The sequence below is a fragment of the Bidens hawaiensis genome, unplaced genomic scaffold (genome assembly GCF_021521415.1).
Source record: "Bidens hawaiensis isolate Kalapana, Puna unplaced genomic scaffold, B.hawaiensis_p1.1 tig00000055_1, whole genome shotgun sequence".
In the NCBI taxonomy this organism is placed as follows: domain Eukaryota; kingdom Viridiplantae; phylum Streptophyta; class Magnoliopsida; order Asterales; family Asteraceae; genus Bidens; species Bidens hawaiensis.
The window spans coordinates 3,149,916-3,170,026 of record NW_027491016.1 but is presented as its reverse complement, the minus strand read 5'-3'; the positions used below and the strand labels follow the sequence as shown (position 1 = coordinate 3,170,026).

Sequence of the window (20,111 nt, the reverse complement as noted above, 5' to 3'; positions counted from 1 at the left end):
ATGCAACAATACTAGGATCCGCCATTTTAAATAGTAAAACGTCTAGAAACCAACATACTTTCATCTCTACGTGAATTCTCTCTCATTTTCAATAAGAATTCTTGATAATTTCGTCCAGAAGTTTACATTATGTATACCTTCAAATAATAATAATTTTTACAAAATATAATTTTTTACATTATGGCACATCGCCAACACAGAAGAAAGAAGAATCACAATATGAAAGAAAAACACTAAATCTTCAATTCATAACACCATGGCCGTTCTCATCTTCATGTTGGAAATTAAAGTTTGCTCGATTCGGATTAAGGGATGGTGACCTTATAATCGGGAAGGCGTCTAGTCGAGTCAACGTACGCTTTTGGTTACTTACATTATTCGATTTCACATTCGAATCTTGAATATCAATGTCTCTAAATTCGATTTGCTTTTCAAAAGAAGCATTCTCTAAATCGCACTCCTCAGGCGTCGAATTTTTGAATTTCAAATAAACAAGAAACTGTATGGTCCCTAGTAATATCCCTAATGCATTTGGCACCTGCAATAATGTTTACATAAGGGATATCAGTAAACATCTTTGTTCATATCACTTGATACTCTTTTATAAAGACACAAAGGAGATGATAGCAAGAAAACTTACAATGACAAAAATATCTGTAACCAACAAGGCAAAAGTGAACCAAACACATCCATTAAGGAAAAGAGCGAAAACAAGGAGAATCGGCATATACTCCACACTCTTGGTCTTGATTGTGGTTCTCTTCATACAATTATTGCTTACTTAGGTTCACAATCTCTAAAATAGACTCAAAAGTTGCAAACAGCCATGATAAGATCAACGAGAATCATATAAAAGCATACCAGTGCAGCGAGAGGTGCAACGTACATCATTGTCGTGAAAGTTGCACACAAGACTCCTGTGAATGTACGTCGTGAGCTTTCTCCGAATGCAACAAGTGTGAAAGCCAAGACGATTCCGAAGAACACAATGTCCAGAATCACGAACCCGAAGTATTGAACCTGAAAATATTACATTGTCATTGGAAATACCCCCCTCCCCCTCTAAAAGATCATGCTCAACACTACCAGAAAACTTTTACGACCAATTTTCGATTTAGTTTTTATTTTCACATATATTTATGACCATTATTCGACTGTTAATTCAAACTTATTTAGTTAAAAAAAATTAAAATACTTTTGTAACTGATTTGTGACCATTTTCGATGATTAAAATATTTACGACCACTAAAATTTTTACCATCATTTTTTGACCGTGTTCTTTAGTAAGGAAACCTTGAGTGATGTTTATGCATATGGGTTCAAATTGTAAGGAAACAGTGTTCTTTAGTAAGGAAACATACTGTAATCGTATTCGACACACTAATTATTTACTGGAAACCTAAAATTTTGGATGAATATATTCAGCCCAACCAGAACCTCACAAAAGATTATATATCCTTTTAATTCAAACCCAATATATGCCATTTATACCAAAAGCATATAATTTCTGTTACCCTTTTTTCCTTGGTGGAATAGACGAATAATATAACAAGGTAGAGCGCTTGCAAGGCTGCCCCAGCCGCGTTAGTCGTGAAAATAAGGAGACCATCATCAGGGTCAAGTAAGCCATACAAGATCCACAAAGAACAACTCAACAATGTTGCTACATATGGTGTCCCATTGTAGTTTTCAGCAGATTTTCTCTTCACTATCTGCCTAAACTGCGCTCTGCAACATTAGCCGATCAGTATATTAGTTAACCTGAAACTTCATTTTGGTTTTTTTTTATAATAATCAAAGTTAGACTCACATAGGAGAGAAAAAGGTCAGTATAGAGATGATGTTTCCTGCATGAACAAACAAACAAGTCAATATTAATTGCTTTTGTCACAAGAAAATGTTTCTTGCGCTTGAAACAAGCTATTTAGGCTCACCTAAGATACCAACTACAACGTCGGCTGCCACCATTGTATGATCACGCGGTGAGATGTGTAGATTAGATAAGATATGAAATAAATGTGTGATTTTTGATGGTTTTATGGGTTCCAAAATAATACCAATTGTTGGATTTTAGCTTAGATTCGTGTTCTTATTCTTTTTGTATGTTTGACCTTTTAACTTTTTGTTAGTTTACAAGAGGTTATAAGAAAGATTCTTGGCCTCAATTTACATGGGTATTGATATACTTTGATATATACATTAATGTAATTAAGTTATAATCGAATATCCATATTAATACACTCATTATTAGCTAATGATCAAACCTTTGTTGAACTTAAAAGTTAGTATTATTTAATTATCAGAACTTAAGTGTTTTGATTTCTTTATAGATTTACTTAATTGGCTTGTAACATATGCTTTAAACTTTACATTATCCACTACAAACATAAGAACGCCATAAATGAAACCACTACTAAAAGAGGAATATCACATACGACTTATCATCGACAGACGACTAGCGACAGATCCCACCAAAATCCAAAAATATAAAATATGAAGAATAAAAATACATCAAGAAGTTGGGTTTTGACACCAACTTGTCAATGGACCACCAACATGTGTAAAACAAAGCATGGTCATTATTTGTGGAAACTATTTTCCAACGATTTTTTGGGACTTCTTACATAAGTAATATTGTTTAAGAAATATTTTTCACAACTAAGCATGGATTTGAAAATTTTTCAAAATTAATGCAATCTCCATTAGTCATGACCAGAGACGGATTCAGGAATTTTTTCTACAGGGGGCACAAAATGAAACAGGTAAAAAAATGGCCGGTCAAAAATAATAAGGCATGTCTAATTATTATGAAGGCCTAAAGCAAAATGAACTTTCGGTGCCTTTCCAGAGTTTCTTAAGGAATTTTATATATTTGTTAATCGTGAGATGAAACTTTCTTTTTAAAAAAGTTGTTAAGAGTTTCTAGATGAAAACCAAATACAAATCAATTTACACAAACAAAAAAATCAACACAATAATATAAGATGCTAATAGCACTTTGTTTGAGTTGTTTTTTAATAAATTTAAAGAATTTTATTATAATGATAAATACTTTTTATTAAATAAAATTTAAAAAACGATAAACTCTAAATATAGCAATAGTATATATAAAAATGACAAATACAATAGTTATAGTTAAATGAAATATAACTTAAACAATTTTATAATTAAAATTAACGATGATACAATTTTTAAACTTAAAACTAATAATAATAGTTAACTAATTAAAAGAAACGGATGAATTTTACTATCAATGTGAATATATGAATTAAAAAAATAAGATTGACCACAAAAGTAATAAACCAAAGTTTTCTCGAAAATTGTAAAATAAGAGAACATTGAAACAACCATTATTAATCACTTTAAAGTTTAACTCCATTCTTCATTCTTCTCATTCTTTCTTCTTTCTTACTTTCTTCTCTACTTTTGTAAACTCCTTCATGTTTCTTTCTTCTTCCTTCATGTTTATTTTCTCTTCTTCACACTTTAAATGCTTAGTAACATATAAATCATATAACCGGAGAGTGGGCACTTGGACATAAACAAGAAGATTGGGCTATTAACTATACTAAGAACATGGGTTAAACGACGGTTGGACGGTGGGCATGCGCCCACCCTCCTCTGCCCTTGGATCCGCCCTTGGTCATGGCAACTTGAAGAAACCCTATAGGGTTAGTCAGGGAATGTAAGACTTAAATTCTTGGGAATGTATAAGTTGCCGTTACTAACGGCAACTTCTAAAAAGTTGTCATTAGCAATGGAAACTTATGACAGGTTGCCGTTAACAATGAAAACTTCTGACAATGTGTCATTAGTAATGGCAACTTCTAGTATCACTTCTTTGCTTTAATTCATAGGTGTTTGTTTGGAACAATAAATAAGATGAATGTCATAATAAATACAATGCATGCATTTGTTTTACCAATAAAGTTAAACCATCAAACACTCAACATAAGTAGGTAAGGTGGGGGGCCAATTTATCATAAACTCACCATTGTACCATAACTTTCTTTAAATGCTAAAAAGTGTTTTGCATTATTGTCGTTACCAAATATATGCATAATCTTTTTAATAAAAACATACATATTTTACCAAACAAAATAAAGATGCATGCATCTATTTTTTTAACCTTCTAATATATTACATACATCCTTTTAATTATGTTTACTTATTATAATAATATAAGTAGATTGAGGGGAGATCGTTATTTTTAAAAGATGTTAATGAGAATTAATTTTGAAACTTGCTTTGTTTTTATTTTATTTTTTTTAAGTCAAGACTATGAACAAGTATGAAAATCGGTACCTTTTGAATTAACTCGAGAAGAAACGGGGTTCGTACGAGAAGAATGTATGTGGTCAAACAAAGCAAAATATGTATGTTTTTTTATTAAAAAGATTATACATATATTTAGTAACGACAATAATGCAGAAAACACTATTTAGTGTTTAAAGAAAGTTATGGTACAATGGTAAGTTTATGATAAATTGGTCCCCCCACCTTACCTACTTATATTGAGTGTTTGATGGTTTTAACTTTATTGGTAAAACAAATGCATCCATGGCATTTATTATGACATTCATCTTATTTATTGTTCCAAACAAACGCCCGTGAATTAAAGCAAAGAAGTGATATAAGAAGTTGTCTTTACTAATGACAACTTGGCTGAAGTTGCCATTACTAACGGCACATTGTCAGAAGTTTTCATTGTTAACGGCAACCTGTCATAAGTTTCCATTGCTAATAACAACTTTTCAGAAGTTGCCATTAGTAATGGCAACTTGACAAAAATATGACAGAGTAATGGCAACTTATACATTTCCAAGAATTTAAGACTTACATTCCCTGACTAACCCTATAGGGTTTCTTCAAGTTGTCATTACTAATGGAGATTGTATTAATTTTGAAAATTTTTCAAACCCATGCTTTAGTTGTGAAAAGGATTTCTTAAACAATATTAGTTCTGTAAAAAAATCGATTTTTTCTCGCTAATTGATCCTAAAGTTAAGATTTTGCAGAATTAATGCTGATTGAGAATCCCTTTTCACAACTAAGGCTAGGGTTGGAAAGTTCTAAAAAAGTAATGCAATTTTTGTTATTAACGGCAACTTAAAGGAACCTCGGGTTGGTCAGAGAATGTAAGGAAATGCAAGATTATTATTGGGATTGTATAATTCGTCGTTAGGGAATGTAAGGAAATCCAATATAAGTAGATTGAGGATCATTATTTTCAACAAGAATTAAAGTGCTAATTTTCTTTGTTTTTCCTTTTTTTTTAAGTTAAGAAAATGAACAAGCAGGAAAATCGGTACTTTTACAATTAAAAGTAAAATAATAAAAAAAGACATCATTCATAACAAACCATAAAACATACATTGAATCCCTATAAATTCATAAGAAACCATAAAACATACATTAAAGCCTTAAAACATACATTAAAAACATCTTTTTTTTTTTCATAAACAGTTTAATGTAGGGATGAGATTGGTACCAATCGGTCCCGGTCCCGAAAATCGTAAATTTTTGGTATCGGTACCGATACCGAAATCTTCGGTTCGGTACCGGTACCGTCAAAGGTAAAAAATTTAAGAAATACCGGTACCGGTCTCGGTCCCGATACCAAAACTCAAAACTTTGGCACCGATTTGGTACCGACGGTACGGTACCAACCGGTACCGGTACCGAATCTGCCCATCCTTAGTTAATGCATGCATTTATTTGTAATTTATTTTTCTCAACCTACTCATTTTACTAATTCTTTCAACTTCAACTACCTCAACTAAGTGTGAGTAAAGAGAAAGAATTGATATGATAATTTCTTTTTTCAGATATTGTCATTACTAACGGCAACTTGGCGTATTTTGCCATAACTAACAATAACTTGTCAGAAATTTTCATTGCTAATGGCGAGTTGGCAGAAATTTTTATTACTAATGATAACTTCACAAAGAAATGGCAGAAGTCGCTGTTACTAACAACAGCGACTTATACATTCCCAATAATTTGAATATTAAATTCCCTAACCAAGCCTATGAGGTTCCTTCAAGTTGCTGTTACCTTGGTTTAAAAAAGCGCGCTTAAGGCGAGATGAGGCGAGAAGCGACTCAAGGTGAGCACCTCAACGCTTTTGCCTACCCAAGGCGAAGCTTGTGCAAAAAGCGAACGCTTTTTGCGCTTTTGTGCGAAGCGAAAAAGCGAGGAGGCGAAGACTTTGTGTACAAAAAGCGACCAGTTAGCCCATTTTCAACCTAACTTTTATAATTAGCCATTTCCAAACTTTTCACATTTGACAATAAACTTTTAAAAGCTGAAACACTTTTAAGTTGTGTTCTTTTGGAAACACTTTCGAGTAATTTGATACTCGATAACTTGTTTTTATGCTACTTTTATATTTTGAACGATTAATGTGGTACTCGAAAAATTGTTCTACACTACTTTTGAAATTTTGGGATATATATATATGTTGATGTTTTAGACGTTTAATATATATTATAATATGGTTTGTATATAATATATGACTTATAAATAATTAAATATTTTTTAAAATATGGTCGCTTCGTGTTCAAAAAGCGTTCGCTTTTGCGCTTTTCGCCTCGGCTGAGGACCTCTTCGCTTTTGTTCGCCTCACGCTTTTTTAATCCAAGACTGTTACTAACGAAGATTGCATTATTTTTGAAATCTTTCCAACCCCAGCCTTAGTTTTGCAACTATGTAATCTAAACCACCTCACCAACATATTACACGGCTCATTAGTGTAATACATGTCAAGTAATACCAAATGACTTGTTTCGACTTGGTGTGACTTTGGGTAACATAAGTTAACTCACTAACACATTACAAGGACCATTATGGCTCATCAGTACAATATAAAGACTTACGATTCTCTAAAAATAACTAAGTTTCACGATATTCGTTTAAGATACTTTTATCCATGGCCGTCTAGGATGGGGAGGCAGGGAGCCAGGGAGGTTGACCGCCTTAGGCCCGATCATTCCATAGGCCTAAAAAATTTTAAAAAAAATTATATATAAACTGTATTAGGGCCAATGAAAAGTTTTGTTTAAACAATCTCCAATAAGTCAACCCAAAATCCAAATCATATACAATACTTGATTACTTTTTATATATGAGTTATCGAAATTATATTTTACTTAAGGCTTGAATATATACTCGCCTTCGGTCCAAAAGTTTTTGACGATTCTCAGAGACGGCCATGCTTTTATCGTTATAAATGAGACATGCATATATGATTTACAACTATACATATCTATGTTATGAAAACGATTATTTCTTCTAGAAACTTTGCTTAATACATAATTATTTCTGTATGATTTGATATGCATGTCTTGTTATCTTCATAAACGAGTATTAGAGCAGCAGCAACAACAACAAAAAACTATCCGTCTATATAAATGTCTACCACAAAATCCTATGTGTCACTATCTGATTGCTCATATCCCCTGTTAAACCACTAGATTGCTTGATTTGTGATCTGAGGCTTCTCATGCGTTTGACCTGAATTCTCGAGTATGGGTTTCACTAAACACGGATAGCCTTTAAATGGGTTATAACTTATAACATCTCATTTATTTGTGAAACACTTTCATAATCAAACAACAGTTTTCACGGGTCATGGGATGTCTCACCAAACCCGAATAACCCTTAAACGGGTTATAACATTTCATTTATTTGTGAAACACTTTCATCATCAAACCCTAATTTAATTTCTCTCTTTTACATATTTCTTCGTCGCGCTCTAGCTATCCTCTTCATCACCAGTTAACTTCAGATTACTTCCCGCCATTGTCAGCCCTCTCTCATGCATCAACCACCATCGCCACCTACATCAACCACCCCTTTTCACAAGACAAATATTTGTGTTCATGTTTGTTCATTTAAAAAAAAATCAATATGCTTGTGTTCGTTAAAAGTATAAAAAACCTATACATCTTAATTGAAAGAGTCCAAACGCTAAAAAAATGAACATAACAAACGAATATATAATTATACGTATTAAATCAAAACAAAACTACGTTAAAGAAAGCAAATCATTACAAAATATAAAATAGGAAAACGACTAAAAACAAAAACCTAAATCAACCTTGTAATACGGGGGACTCAAACCAGTAAAAATTATAAACGAATCTGATATCATATTTCTCAAACAAGTACAAGTTGGAAAATTGGGTAATGTGAATGGATATTTCTTAAATTATTAATATTAAATTCTTCATGTCACTTGTTTGATTTATTAGAATTTATTTATATTAATATTAAAATCTTCATATGGTGAAAAACTCTTGAGTAGAGCTCTTTGTGAACTTGATTAGTTTTTATTAGATTTTATGTCTCTAATTAAATTTCTAATTAAGAGAGATTATTCACCATCCATAACTCTTATACATAGTAGATTATGTGCTCATTTTTGATAATGCTAGAAAAAGTATAAGCTTGAAAATACAAGGAAAAATATATACATTAAGAGTTATTGGTGAAGAAGAAAGTCTTGAAACCCATATGTTGATAACATATATAGAGATGAGTTTCTCTATTCGATTCATCTACCTTTTCATTCTTTTTATTTTCTCCACAAATCCTCACACTATAATTTACCTGATATAACCTCGGGCGCGTGGACATCTCTGGCAGTACTAACTGCTTCGGCTGTTGTACCTTGAGAGTTAGACGCGTTGTCTTATGTAGAGGCGACAAATCTGTTTTAAGGGAAACGTGTTGAACATGTGCTCCAGCCTCAACCGTCAAATTTAGTTGGTTTATTGTTGCAGCCAAGAGACTACTAGAAGACCTTGTTGTTGCAAAAGTTGGACAATATATCTTTATGTAAGTTCTTGTCAAGGAGATTACAAGAAGATTTTGATGAAGAATAGGTTGAAGACTTTATCATTTGAAGAGCTTGGTTGGAATCATTTAACATAATTGTTATGTTTTTCATTGTTTATTTTTATTTCATATTATGGTATCTGTACTACTTATTTTTTCATATTAATAACGAGAGTATCGTTATTATTTGCATTAATTTTAATATAAAAAATGTCTCATATTGCGCGTTCACTGAATTCACTGCTTGCTTTGTAAATTGCAAGTTTTAAGAAGTGACACCATGAAATTCAATACCCTCATTCTTGCACATGCAAATCCAATTAAAATTGTTTTTGATTGCCAAATAAGACAAACACATATCGTTTGAAGTATCCAAGCATTTTCTTTTATTCTATTTCAATGCCTCTCATATGATATGAAATGCATCACTTAACAAAATGACATATAACATGATACTTTTTAAATGATTTGATATTCATGTATGTTTATTGTTTATTGATAAACAATAAACAAAATGAAAAGAATGATCCAACCATATGATCTATTACAGAATCAACTTCTCTGTACATCAAACTGATTCCCAGTATCACCATGTTACATAAATCAGTAACTCTATCTCTATGTATGAACAATATACTATAGACCAATCATCACTCATGTAAAATCAAAAGGTCAAAACACCCCTCATCTCTCTCTGCATGTCCTTCCAGTGAAAGATTTGAAGAGATAAATATGCCACAAACTTCCTCCTTGCAGCCACCATAAAACTAAAAAAATATATACTTATTTTCCTTTTTTCTTAGGATCAGCCGCCTTCCCGGTTTTTGCAGCTGCAGCCGCAGGTTTTTTTGCCGGTGCTGCTGCCCTGTTAATGCACAAATATTATGCAGTTAGTTGTATTTTCTTTTTTCTTTCACGTATGAAAAAAAAATTATAGAACAAAGAAAAAGTTGGTTAAACTTCAAGACAGGTTAAAATTAGGGGTGTAAACTGGCCAAGCCATTCATCATCTACTCAAGATCAGCTCAAATCGAGTCGAGCTTGAACGAGGTCGACCCTAAATATAAGCTTGTTTAATAAACAAGCTTGAGCCTAAGCTCGAGCTTCATTTATTGAGCTCGAGTTAGCTCGCAAGCCTAAAAGAACCTATTATTTATATATTTTTCATCTAATATGTTAACTATATATATTATATATAAAATTATGATAACAAGTAACTAAATATTATTTTATATATAAAAAGTAGTATTAAAATATAGTTAAATGTATGTAAATAAGTTAGCAAACGATGAACGAGCATGAGCCGATCTTCACTTTATTTATCAAGCTCAAGCTGGCTCATAAGCCTGTCCTTTATATAATATTTATTTAAAATATAAAATGTATATTTAAATAATAGTAAATTTTATATATAAAATTATGATAAAAATAACTATATATATAATATATATTGTTATATTATATACAACAATTATAATTATAAATATAAATAAATGTATAAATTAATTAATAAATAATAAACAAGCCGATCTTGCGCTTTAGAAATAAAGTTCGAAACAAGCTGAGCTTGAGCCTAGTTGAACTCAGGCTCAGCTCGGGTCGTTTACACCCAAAAAAAATATGCATGTTAGAGCACTTATAAACCGACATGGACTCCATTGCATCTTTTACTTTACTTATGAACAGGTCGGTTCAGGCCATGCTTCATCCATAACAGGTCAAATATCCCAAATAATAATAACCAAAAGACAAACAATCTTACTTGCTCGGCGCACTCTTTGCTGCAGCAGGCTTCTTCGCAGCAGCAGCACCATTAGTTGCCTTCTAAGGCTGCGAGTCAGCATCAGAGCACTCACTGGACGCCCCATCATCTTCCTCATCACCGCCCTCTGCATTACCACCATCTTCTCCACCATCTCGGGACAATGCCGCCTTAAGAGACGCCACCTGTTCTTTCAAATGCTTCAGCGTGTCCACATTATTAGATTTGGCCGCCCCAAGCTCCACCGTTGACACCCGTTCAGCAAACTTTAGCGTGCTAATCGTTTCACCAACCGTATCCGGATCAGGACTTACATGGATAAACATAAGTGTCTTGGCCTGTCCTCCTAGTATATTCACAGTCACATGCTTAGTGAAATAAATTTAAAAGTATATATATAATTTTCAAAAAACGGAGTTGTTTACCGAGAGCGTCTTGGAGTAAGAGGGTGAGTTTACTGTTCCTATAAGGAACATGTGAGCTTTTTTGGGCAAGAGAAGCGATAACGTCTCCCAAAGCGGAAAGCGATTTATTAATGAATGTTGCTTCCTTTAATCGATCACCCGTGGCTTCGGTTTTGTCAGCTCGCTCACTTCCTGCAAGATCGACCAGATGCATACAACCTCTAACCGTTGAGCCGGATGTCAAGTCCTTTCCACTAACGTGAACCGTGAGGCAACTGCAATGATAAAATAACAAGCATAACCTATTGTCATTGTTCAAATACGCAAAATTCACTAAACAAACGGTTGCATGCATTAAATATAGACATTAGGAGACTTTCCCCTTTTAGCTAAAGTTTGTCCAAGTCAACCCATTATAACTAAATGGGTTAAATTGCCACCTTTATTAGGCTTGTAAATGAACTGAATGAACATGTTGTGTTTGTTCATTTAACTTTAACCAAATAATCGATCAACCACGAACAATTAAACGAGCGGGGTTTTCTTCTTAGTGTTCATTCGCTAAGAGAATGACACGTTCGTGTTCGCTTATGTTCATTCGTTAACAGTACAAACAAACAGTTCACGATGTAAACGAATGAACATAACTTAACATAGATGAACGAACATAACTGAGCTAAAATTAATTAAGAATAACTGTCAACAACAATGCGTTGGGCCTAAAAGGTTATTAAAACTACACCGAAGTATAATGAGCTAAAAACTTTAAAGAATATGTTAATGAACGTAAACAAACGAAAAATAAATGAATCTAATGAACGAAAGCAGACGAACTTCAGAACATTAATGAATGAACGAGACATGTGTTCATGCTCATTTGTTTATCAAGTAAACGAACTTCCCGCTGAATCTTAGAGTCATTTACAGGTCTACCTGTAAACACTTTTTTCCATTATTTACAAACAGAAATGTGTTAACTATGACTGCAATAATCATAACAGTAATAATCCAAATATTTGAACAAAAACAATTTAGAAGGTTGCATGTATTAAAAATAAACATCAACAGACTTTCAACAAGTTTGACTCGTTTCCCTTTTAACTAAAGTTTGGCCAAGTCAATCCATGGGTTAAAGTTTCCACTTTTGTAGATAACTATGAATAAGGATGAGGTGGCACCTGTGAGAACGACTACTACGTTGGTTCATTGCAGTAGAACCGACAGCACGGTTTTTGTGACCGAGGTTCATCAAACGTATAACATCTTCCGTTTTTGAAACAGGTATAAGAGCCGCCTCTGGTACGTTTATTCCGTCTGCGGTACCGAGTCGTATTTCTAATGTGGTCAGTGGTTAAGAACACAAACTAGATAACTCATGGTGATAAGTGAATAATATTAAACAAAAAGCTAAAAGCGTATGAAAAAAGGATATTTCTTGGTAGCACCGTCTGAACTAAGGAGATCCCGGACCATTTCATTGTAAATTTCAAGCATCTGAACACAAACTGTATAGGCAATCATGTCCTTCCTAGCTTGTTGGATTTCAAACAGATCGTTTAGTGACCGGTAGTTTACTCCCATGGTTTCTGTTGTGAAGACATCAGGTCCAGTCTGCAAAACAAAGGCATAGTTGGTTATCATATATGGTTTAAGGATTAATACCATAAAAACCACTATACCTTCCTATTTTTCACAAGAATAAGTCCCTTAATTTTGCTGTATTAAAGTTCTCAACGTGTAGAAAATACATGAAATGCCACTAAATTATTTTGTGTATATTGAAGCCCCTAAACTTGTCTAAAATGCATGTACTAGTGATTTTTTTCTTAAATAATGGCTTGCTGACTCTCAAACAGGTCAAAATTTGATAAAGTGGCATTTATCATTTTTACATAAAGAAAAAAAATAAGTCATTATCTTTAAAAAAACCGGGACTTTGATACATAAAAACTAGTTTAGTAACTTTTTCATGTGTTTTTTACATGTAACGGACAAACATACCCAATAGAATCCCACTAATGACAGTATAGCCATTTGTATGGGTCTGGGAGGGTGCAATGAGGGCAAAAGCCTCGCTAGGACCCCCGATCCAAAAATCTTACGTGTACAATACATAGTACATTAATCTAGATAACATAAAATGTGGCTAAAGGAATCAGAGTTGAGGGACTTTAATAAACCAAAATTAGGTTTCGGGACTTTTTTTAGAAAAATAAGAAAATATGTTGGTTTTTATAAAGAATGTGCATTATTTTCATCCCCGTTGTAGTGAACTAGTTGTTACCATTGTGAAAGTTTTCCCTGTTCCTGTTTGACCATATGCAAATATGCAAACGTTGTATCCATCAAGGACGGAACGGATCAATGGTTGAGTATAAACATACACCAAAGCTACAAGAACAACATGGAAACATAAAAGATGTATATAGAAAGAGAATGTAATAATGAAAAGAATCGGAGATTGACTTTTGAGACATTAGTGACCTACATTGAGTTGCAGTTGGACCGAAAACTCTATTAAAAGTGAAATTTTTGCGAACGTCTTTTCCACCTTTTCCAGGTGTGATAACTGCCATAGTTGCATCATCAATGCAATCACAACAGCTCGGTTTTTTTACATTTCCAAAAGCTAGCCTCAATCTAAGGAAAACCCTGATACTTCCTTTCAGGTCTTGTACTAGATTATATAACTTCCGGTTTTCATCTACAACTTTACGGTACCCTGATGCCGCTTGAGCCAAATTCATCAAGTGTTTACCTGATCAAAAGAAACCATGTTATCAATTGTCGTGGCAAGATGGTGGGTTGGGTAACGGGTCGAAGTGGCCCAGTCCATTATTCTAGATAACATAAAATGTGGCTAAAGGAATCAGAGTTGAGGGATTTTAATAAACCAAAATTAGGTTTCGGGACTTTTTTTAAAAAAATAAGAAAATATGTTGGTTTTTATAAAGAATGTGCATTATTTTCATCCCCGTTGTAGTGAACTAGTTGTTACCATTGTGAAAGTTTTCCCTGATCCTGTTTGACCATATGCAAATATGCAAACGTTGTATCCATCAAGGATGGAACGGATCAATGGTTGAGTATCAACATACACCAAAGCTACAAGAACAACATGGAAACATAAAAGATGTATATTGAAAGAGAATGTAATAATGAAAAGAATCGGAGATTGAATTTTGAGACATTAGTGACCTACATTGAGTTGCAGTTGGACTGAAAACTCTATTAAAAGTGAAATTTTTTGCGAACGTCTTTTCCACCTTTTCCAGGTGTGATAACTGCCATAGTTGCATCATCAATGCAATCACAACAGCTCGGTTTTTTTACATTTCCAAAAGCTGGCCTCAATCTAAGGAAAACCCTGATACTTCCTTTCAGGTCTTGTACTAGATTATATAACTTCCGGTTTTCATCTACAACTTTACGGTACCCTGATGCCGCTTGAGCCAAATTCATCAAGTGTTTACCTGATCAAAAGAAACCATGTTATCAATTGTCGTGGCAAGATGGTGGGTTGGGTAACGGGTCGAAGTGGCCCAGTCCATAAACACTTTTTGCTCATATCCATAAATATTTAATGATAACAAAACAAAATTATTATAGAAGTTACCTAGATTCTTGAATAACACAATTTAGGAAGGGCATGCAAAAAATGTACTTAGGGCTAGGGGTGTAAACGGGATGAACTGCTCGTGAGCTACTCAAGATAAGCTCGCAAAGAGGTCAAATCAGGTTAAGCTTAAACGAGCCAAGCTCGAGCTTGGGCTCAGCTCGTTTACACCCCACATAGGAAGCTTTCAAGCCCCACTAGCTAAACATTTAAATCATCAGATATAACACAACCCAGGTCGACCCATTCATAAATAAATGAGTCAAAAATAGCCACCTCTGCAGTTGTTAAATTTGAACAAAAATGTGAAGATTGTACCTAAATTGTTGACCTCCTCTTGATAGTTTGTTCTCAGTAACTGTATATCTGCTTTTGCGGTAGAAAAGATGTTTTTCAATGCCTGTGTGGTATCAAAATCTTCATTAGAGTTATGCTAAAAAGGATAAAACTTTATTTTCATAAGGTAGAGAATATACTTGTAACTCTTTATGTTGGTGTTCAACCATATTTTGCTGCTTTGCAAAACTTTGTTTTAGTCTATCACTTTCATTTTTAACCCAAGTGTAGTATTTCTCTTCCTTCTCATCTTGAGCTGCTTTCTTGTCCATTACTAATTTCCTTTCCATATCTCTCTTCCTTTTAGCTTCTCTCTTCTTTTCCATTTCGGCTTCTCTTTCCATTTGTTTCTGCTTTTCAGTTTCTCTTACTTTTTCAATCTCTTTATCCTTTAGTTCTAGTTTTTTTTTCCATCTTTTTCTTCCTTTCCAGCTCACCATATACATCACCATTCACATCTTCCTCAGCCGCGATTAATTCTTCTTCGTCGTCATTTTCTTCCTCACTAACGGGATCCTCTCCCATCTCAGCAAGTACCTCAGCCCTAATGGAATTCATGTCTATATCATCTTCCATCTCATCATCAGCAATGGGTTCATCATCTTCCGTATCATCCTCAATAGGGGATTCCTCGGCTTCATCTTCTACCATCTCATCTTTAACGGAATCCACAGTGATCTTCTTTGCAATCCCTTTACTTACATCACTAGTGGTGGAAATCACAGCTTTTGTGGTTGCTTTCTCTTTCATCTTGTTATCTACATCACTAGTAGGCTTCACGGCGCCTACAGTTACATTCCTTTTTATCTCCTTTGTATCACTTGTGGGCTTTATGGTCTCTACGGTTACATTCTTCTTGATCTCGCTCTTCATATCACTAGTTGGCTTCATGGTATCTATGCTTACATTCTTCTTGGCCTCGCTTATATCACTAGTTGGCTTCATGGTATCTGCGGTTACATTCTTCTTGATCTCAGTTTTTGTATCACTAGTGGGCTTTACGATATCCATGGTTACATTATTCTTGATCTCGGTGTTTGTATCACCAGTGGGCTTTGTGGTATCTGCGGTTGCATTCTTTTCAAATATGTTTGATTTCTTTCTCAACTCACTCATAATGTTGCTAAAGGACTGTCATGCAGGTGAACCAATCAAAATATTGTTGAATTGGTTGGTGAGCCTATTGGAAGTTAGTTATTCATACCTTTGTTTCTTCCTTTCCTTTGGTCTCTGAGTTCGGATCCTCTTCTTTCTCGTCATTTTTAGTTTGTGGCTGTCAAGAAGGTGAATCAAGTACTTTCATCTTGCTAAACGGTAAAATGAAAAAGTAGAAAGCTTTAAAGGAAACGGGTCAAATGGTTCCAGCTAGCCAAAAGGTCAAAAGTCCCACCAAATTATCCTTAATGAAAAGCCTTTTAAATATTTTTTTTTTAATTATACTATTACTAAAGTCATATAACACCGCATTATACTATATTATATTATACACGCAAAAACCGATTTTTAGAGTTGAGGGTCTCACCGTTAGCAGCCTATCTATTTGTTGGGATAGAGGAAAGGTTTGTCTCATCTCACCCTCCCAGACCCTACAAATAGCTACTAGGTACGTTTTGTTTGTTTGTTTAATCATATTTGACTCTAAATATTTATAAAAAGTTATCTGCGCTCGGCCCGTGCAACCTGAACCCTGTAAACTAACCATTTTGACCCCTACCTGCAACCCACACATTTTGCCACATGCAATAGGTGCAAGAAATGCTATAGTTGAGAAAACTTAGAGCTTGGCCATAGCCTACCTTTACAAACTCCTCTTTCTTGAGCATTGCTCTTGCTTTGTTTTCCATCTCGCTAATTATATTCCTGGGGGATGCCTGCCATGTCGTGAACAAAGGATCAAAAAGTGTGAAAGAAAGTGCGGAAATTGGATGATAGCCACAAGTCACAACTATACCTTTACGTCAGGAACAGGCTTTTTCACTTCCTTCTTTACGGGAGGAGCCGTTTCAAGAGCAACCTGTCAAACCGCCACCACTATCAGTTAATCACATTTGATGCAGTAGCATAGCCATGGTATTTGGAATTTCATGTAAAGCATCCCCTCCGTATGAACCACAAAGCTTTTAGTTATTTTAGTCACTAGGTATGTTTTGCCCTCAGACTTGAGACCGCAAATCACATTGGACACAGGATCCCAAGTAGAGGTGACAAAATGGAGTTGGTTGGGTTAAAACTTACTAGACCCAAACAACACCCTGCTATTAAATGGAATAAGGTAAAACGCAGCTTGCACTAGGCATGCCACATTTACCTTGGAGGAAGGGAAGAGAAAGCCAGTGGAAGTTGAATTTGAACCTGAGACCTCTTCTAGAGGGACTCAAGCACTTACCACTGCACCACCACTTTGAAAGTTTGAAAACACGTCAAGAGACTTTCAATTCATTTGACTCGTTTCCAGTTTTCCTGAGCTTCAAAACTTTACCCATTGACCGGTTGGAGAAAAATACAACTCAAAACCAACCATTTTGTAGGTATATGTGTCTATATTGCGACCTCTAGTCCTAAGAGATTGAGTGTATTTTGCATATATATATGTGTGTGTGTGTGTGAGCGCGCACTAATTTGTTCAGTTTCAATGGTATGCACCTTTATCTTTTCTTTGTGGATGGCTAATCTTCGTTCATAATCCTCCGCGAGTTTGATTAACACAAATTCAACAATCTAGTGGCACAAGCGGGAAAATAGTTAGCTATACATGTACCTTAAGATTATAGCCAATTCAGCACGGTACACATAATATAGAATTTCCCAGTCGTAGAATACTCACCAAAGGAACGTCTTGTGGCTTATGACCCGAAAGAAGATCACGAGCACGCGCACGAAGAGGCTTACAAGTACAAGAATCACTTGATTATCAAATGGTTTTACTCATTGGATAGTTTTCTAAACAAGAAACAAAAACGCACTAACCTTTTCACATTTCCTCCACATATTACCACGTTTGTTCATATCCAGTGAGTTACAAACCATTTGCTTCCTTTTTGAAGTCGGTTTTCGGTTCCCTAAAAACTTAAACTTTCCAAGTGCGCCTGCCTTTTTCCATTCACCATAAGCTTTCAACGCTAGCACACAGTTCACAACTTTAGGTAACCTCCCTCCCTGCAAATTACAATTAAAATAACCGAATAAACAAAACAACATTTAAATTTTAAAAATCTGCAAATGATTCTTGTTTCTTGATAACTTTCACCTGTTCTAAATCTGAGCCTTCAAAAGTTGGAACCCTCTTTCTGCAACCGCTGACAAAAAATTTGTGATATTTTCGTAGTACGGGGATGATGATAGTGCTGGTCCATCAGGTATAGTAACCGAATCAGCAGGCACTCCCACAAGCTGAGAAACCAAATTACATAACTCAGTGCCTTTATCATCGCAAGATACGGTTATAAACAGAATCAAGAAACCGATAAGAGAGTAAAGATGATTACTTTTGGAACCGCACCGGGCTCGGTCTTGTTAAGAGCACTGCAAAGAATAAGCCCACTTCTTAATCCCATTCTAAAGTTTTGTTCTGAAGGTTCAGCTGGTAGATCTTTTGCAGCCACCACACCAACACACTTCCTTAGCCATCTTGTAGCTTCATTTCTTTTTATCGCTGAGAATTTCAAACACCCCCAAGATTAGACCTTTATTAATCCAAATCAATCCCACAATTATCCCAAATTTCCTCCTCAAAAACACAACATAAAAAGTCGAATTCTTGTTCAGACATTTCATCAATCAAACAGGTTTGCAGCTTCATTTCTTTTAATTACATAGAACTTATAATAAGCCCAATTGGCATGAAACATAACCCCCAAATTATCTCCTCAACAACACAAAGTAAAAAGTTGAAATTTTTTGAACGACATTACTTCGTACAGGTGGTGTGCATGAAAGAAAAACAAACAACGTACAGATCTTTGAATCGCTCTTGGACGACGTATGAAGATCGGTCAATTTACGCCAATGCTCCTTAAGGACTTGTTCGATCAATGAGGCGACAGAAAACTCCAAAGCATCAAGATCAGAAAGCTCCATTGCCGATTGGTCTTCGGGTTCAGCCATCGTTAATCAAATTGAAATCGGAATGATGCCCAGAAATCCTAACACCCTTCTGGGTCGTGTTTGATGATATCTAGCATGGTGGGAAGATGATGATTGAAGTTTGTGATTTCTTGTTCCGTGTTTGCCGCCATGGAAAGAAGCTTCCATCGGTTCATAATTTACATGCATGCCTATTTTGTTGGAGGTTATATTATTATTATTATTTTCAATTTAAGTCAACAAGAGTATATGCATGCTATTTTTTAAGTATTTATAAAGAAATTTTATTAAATTTTAAAAAGTTAAAAAAATATGTTCATCATATAAGCTTTTATGGTGGCTAATGAAGATGTGGAGGTGGTGGCTTCGATGGCAAATATGGTGGTGGCGGTGACGAAGGTAACGATGATGGTGTTACTAGCCGTGGTAGGGCAGTGGCGACAATGGTGGAGGCAAGCGATTTTTGAGTAAGTGATGGAGACAATGATGGTGACACGTGATCTAAGTTAATAAGTTTTATAATTATTATTCATTTTGACTAGTTATCTAATGTGAATAGATTTAGAGGCTATTTGACAATCTTATGCTTAATTAATAAAATTAAGAGATAATCTCTGAATCATTCAACATATTTGTGAAAATTTAATATTAAGAGGCTCCATGAGCCATTAACCAAACACATTGTATCTCTTATCGATTCGTAGGTAGTCTTTTAATGGAATTATTAGAAGACTACCAAACAACCCCTTAAAATGCTTTGTTGTCTCATTTGTGATTTGTAATGACCCAAAATAATTTGAATAAAGTCCACTCATTTTTTAACAACTTGTCATTATTGCCGCTTATAAATTACTCAGGTTTGTAAAGAGATCACACGTATGGCCGGCCTTGAGGGAGAGATGCATAAATCGGGTATTAAAAAAAACCGGGTTTGGGTATGGAACCGGGTATGGGTATGATCGGGTATTGGAAAATCGGGTATTAGTAATAACCGGGTCGGGTTCGAGTCCGGGTATTGGCATGAAAAACCATACCCTATGTACCGGGTCCTGGTCGGGTATTGAACCGG

General features: G+C 34.7%; 1 protein-coding gene and 1 pseudogene across 1 annotated transcript; both read right to left on the bottom strand.

The window, feature by feature from the left end:
- Positions 1-241: 241 nt before the first annotated feature.
- LOC143626568 (bidirectional sugar transporter SWEET16-like) lies at positions 242-1,974 on the bottom strand. The gene is made up of 6 exons (XM_077096636.1): positions 1,935-1,974; positions 1,811-1,847; positions 1,515-1,728; positions 862-1,020; positions 641-760; positions 242-538 (listed from the first exon to the last, which is right to left on the bottom strand). Exons 1-6 carry the CDS (start codon positions 1,966-1,968, stop codon positions 242-244), a joined length of 861 nt encoding a protein of 286 aa, XP_076952751.1. The 5' UTR covers positions 1,969-1,974.
- A 7,650-nt stretch (positions 1,975-9,624) lies between these two features.
- LOC143626477 (kinesin-like protein KIN-14I) lies at positions 9,625-19,063 on the bottom strand (annotated as a pseudogene).
- Positions 19,064-20,111: the final 1,048 nt, after the last annotated feature.

Coding starts and splice junctions, on each gene's coding strand:
- LOC143626568 (XM_077096636.1), bottom strand. CDS start 1,968: ATGGTGGCAGCCGACGTTGTAGTTGGTATCTTAG. Junction 1,729..1,810: donor CTGACCTTTTTCTCTCCTAT/GTGAGTCTAACT, acceptor CTAATGTTGCAG/AGCGCAGTTTAGGCAGATAG. Junction 761..861: donor TTGCACCTCTCGCTGCACTG/GTATGCTTTTAT, acceptor AATTGTATGAAG/AGAACCACAATCAAGACCAA.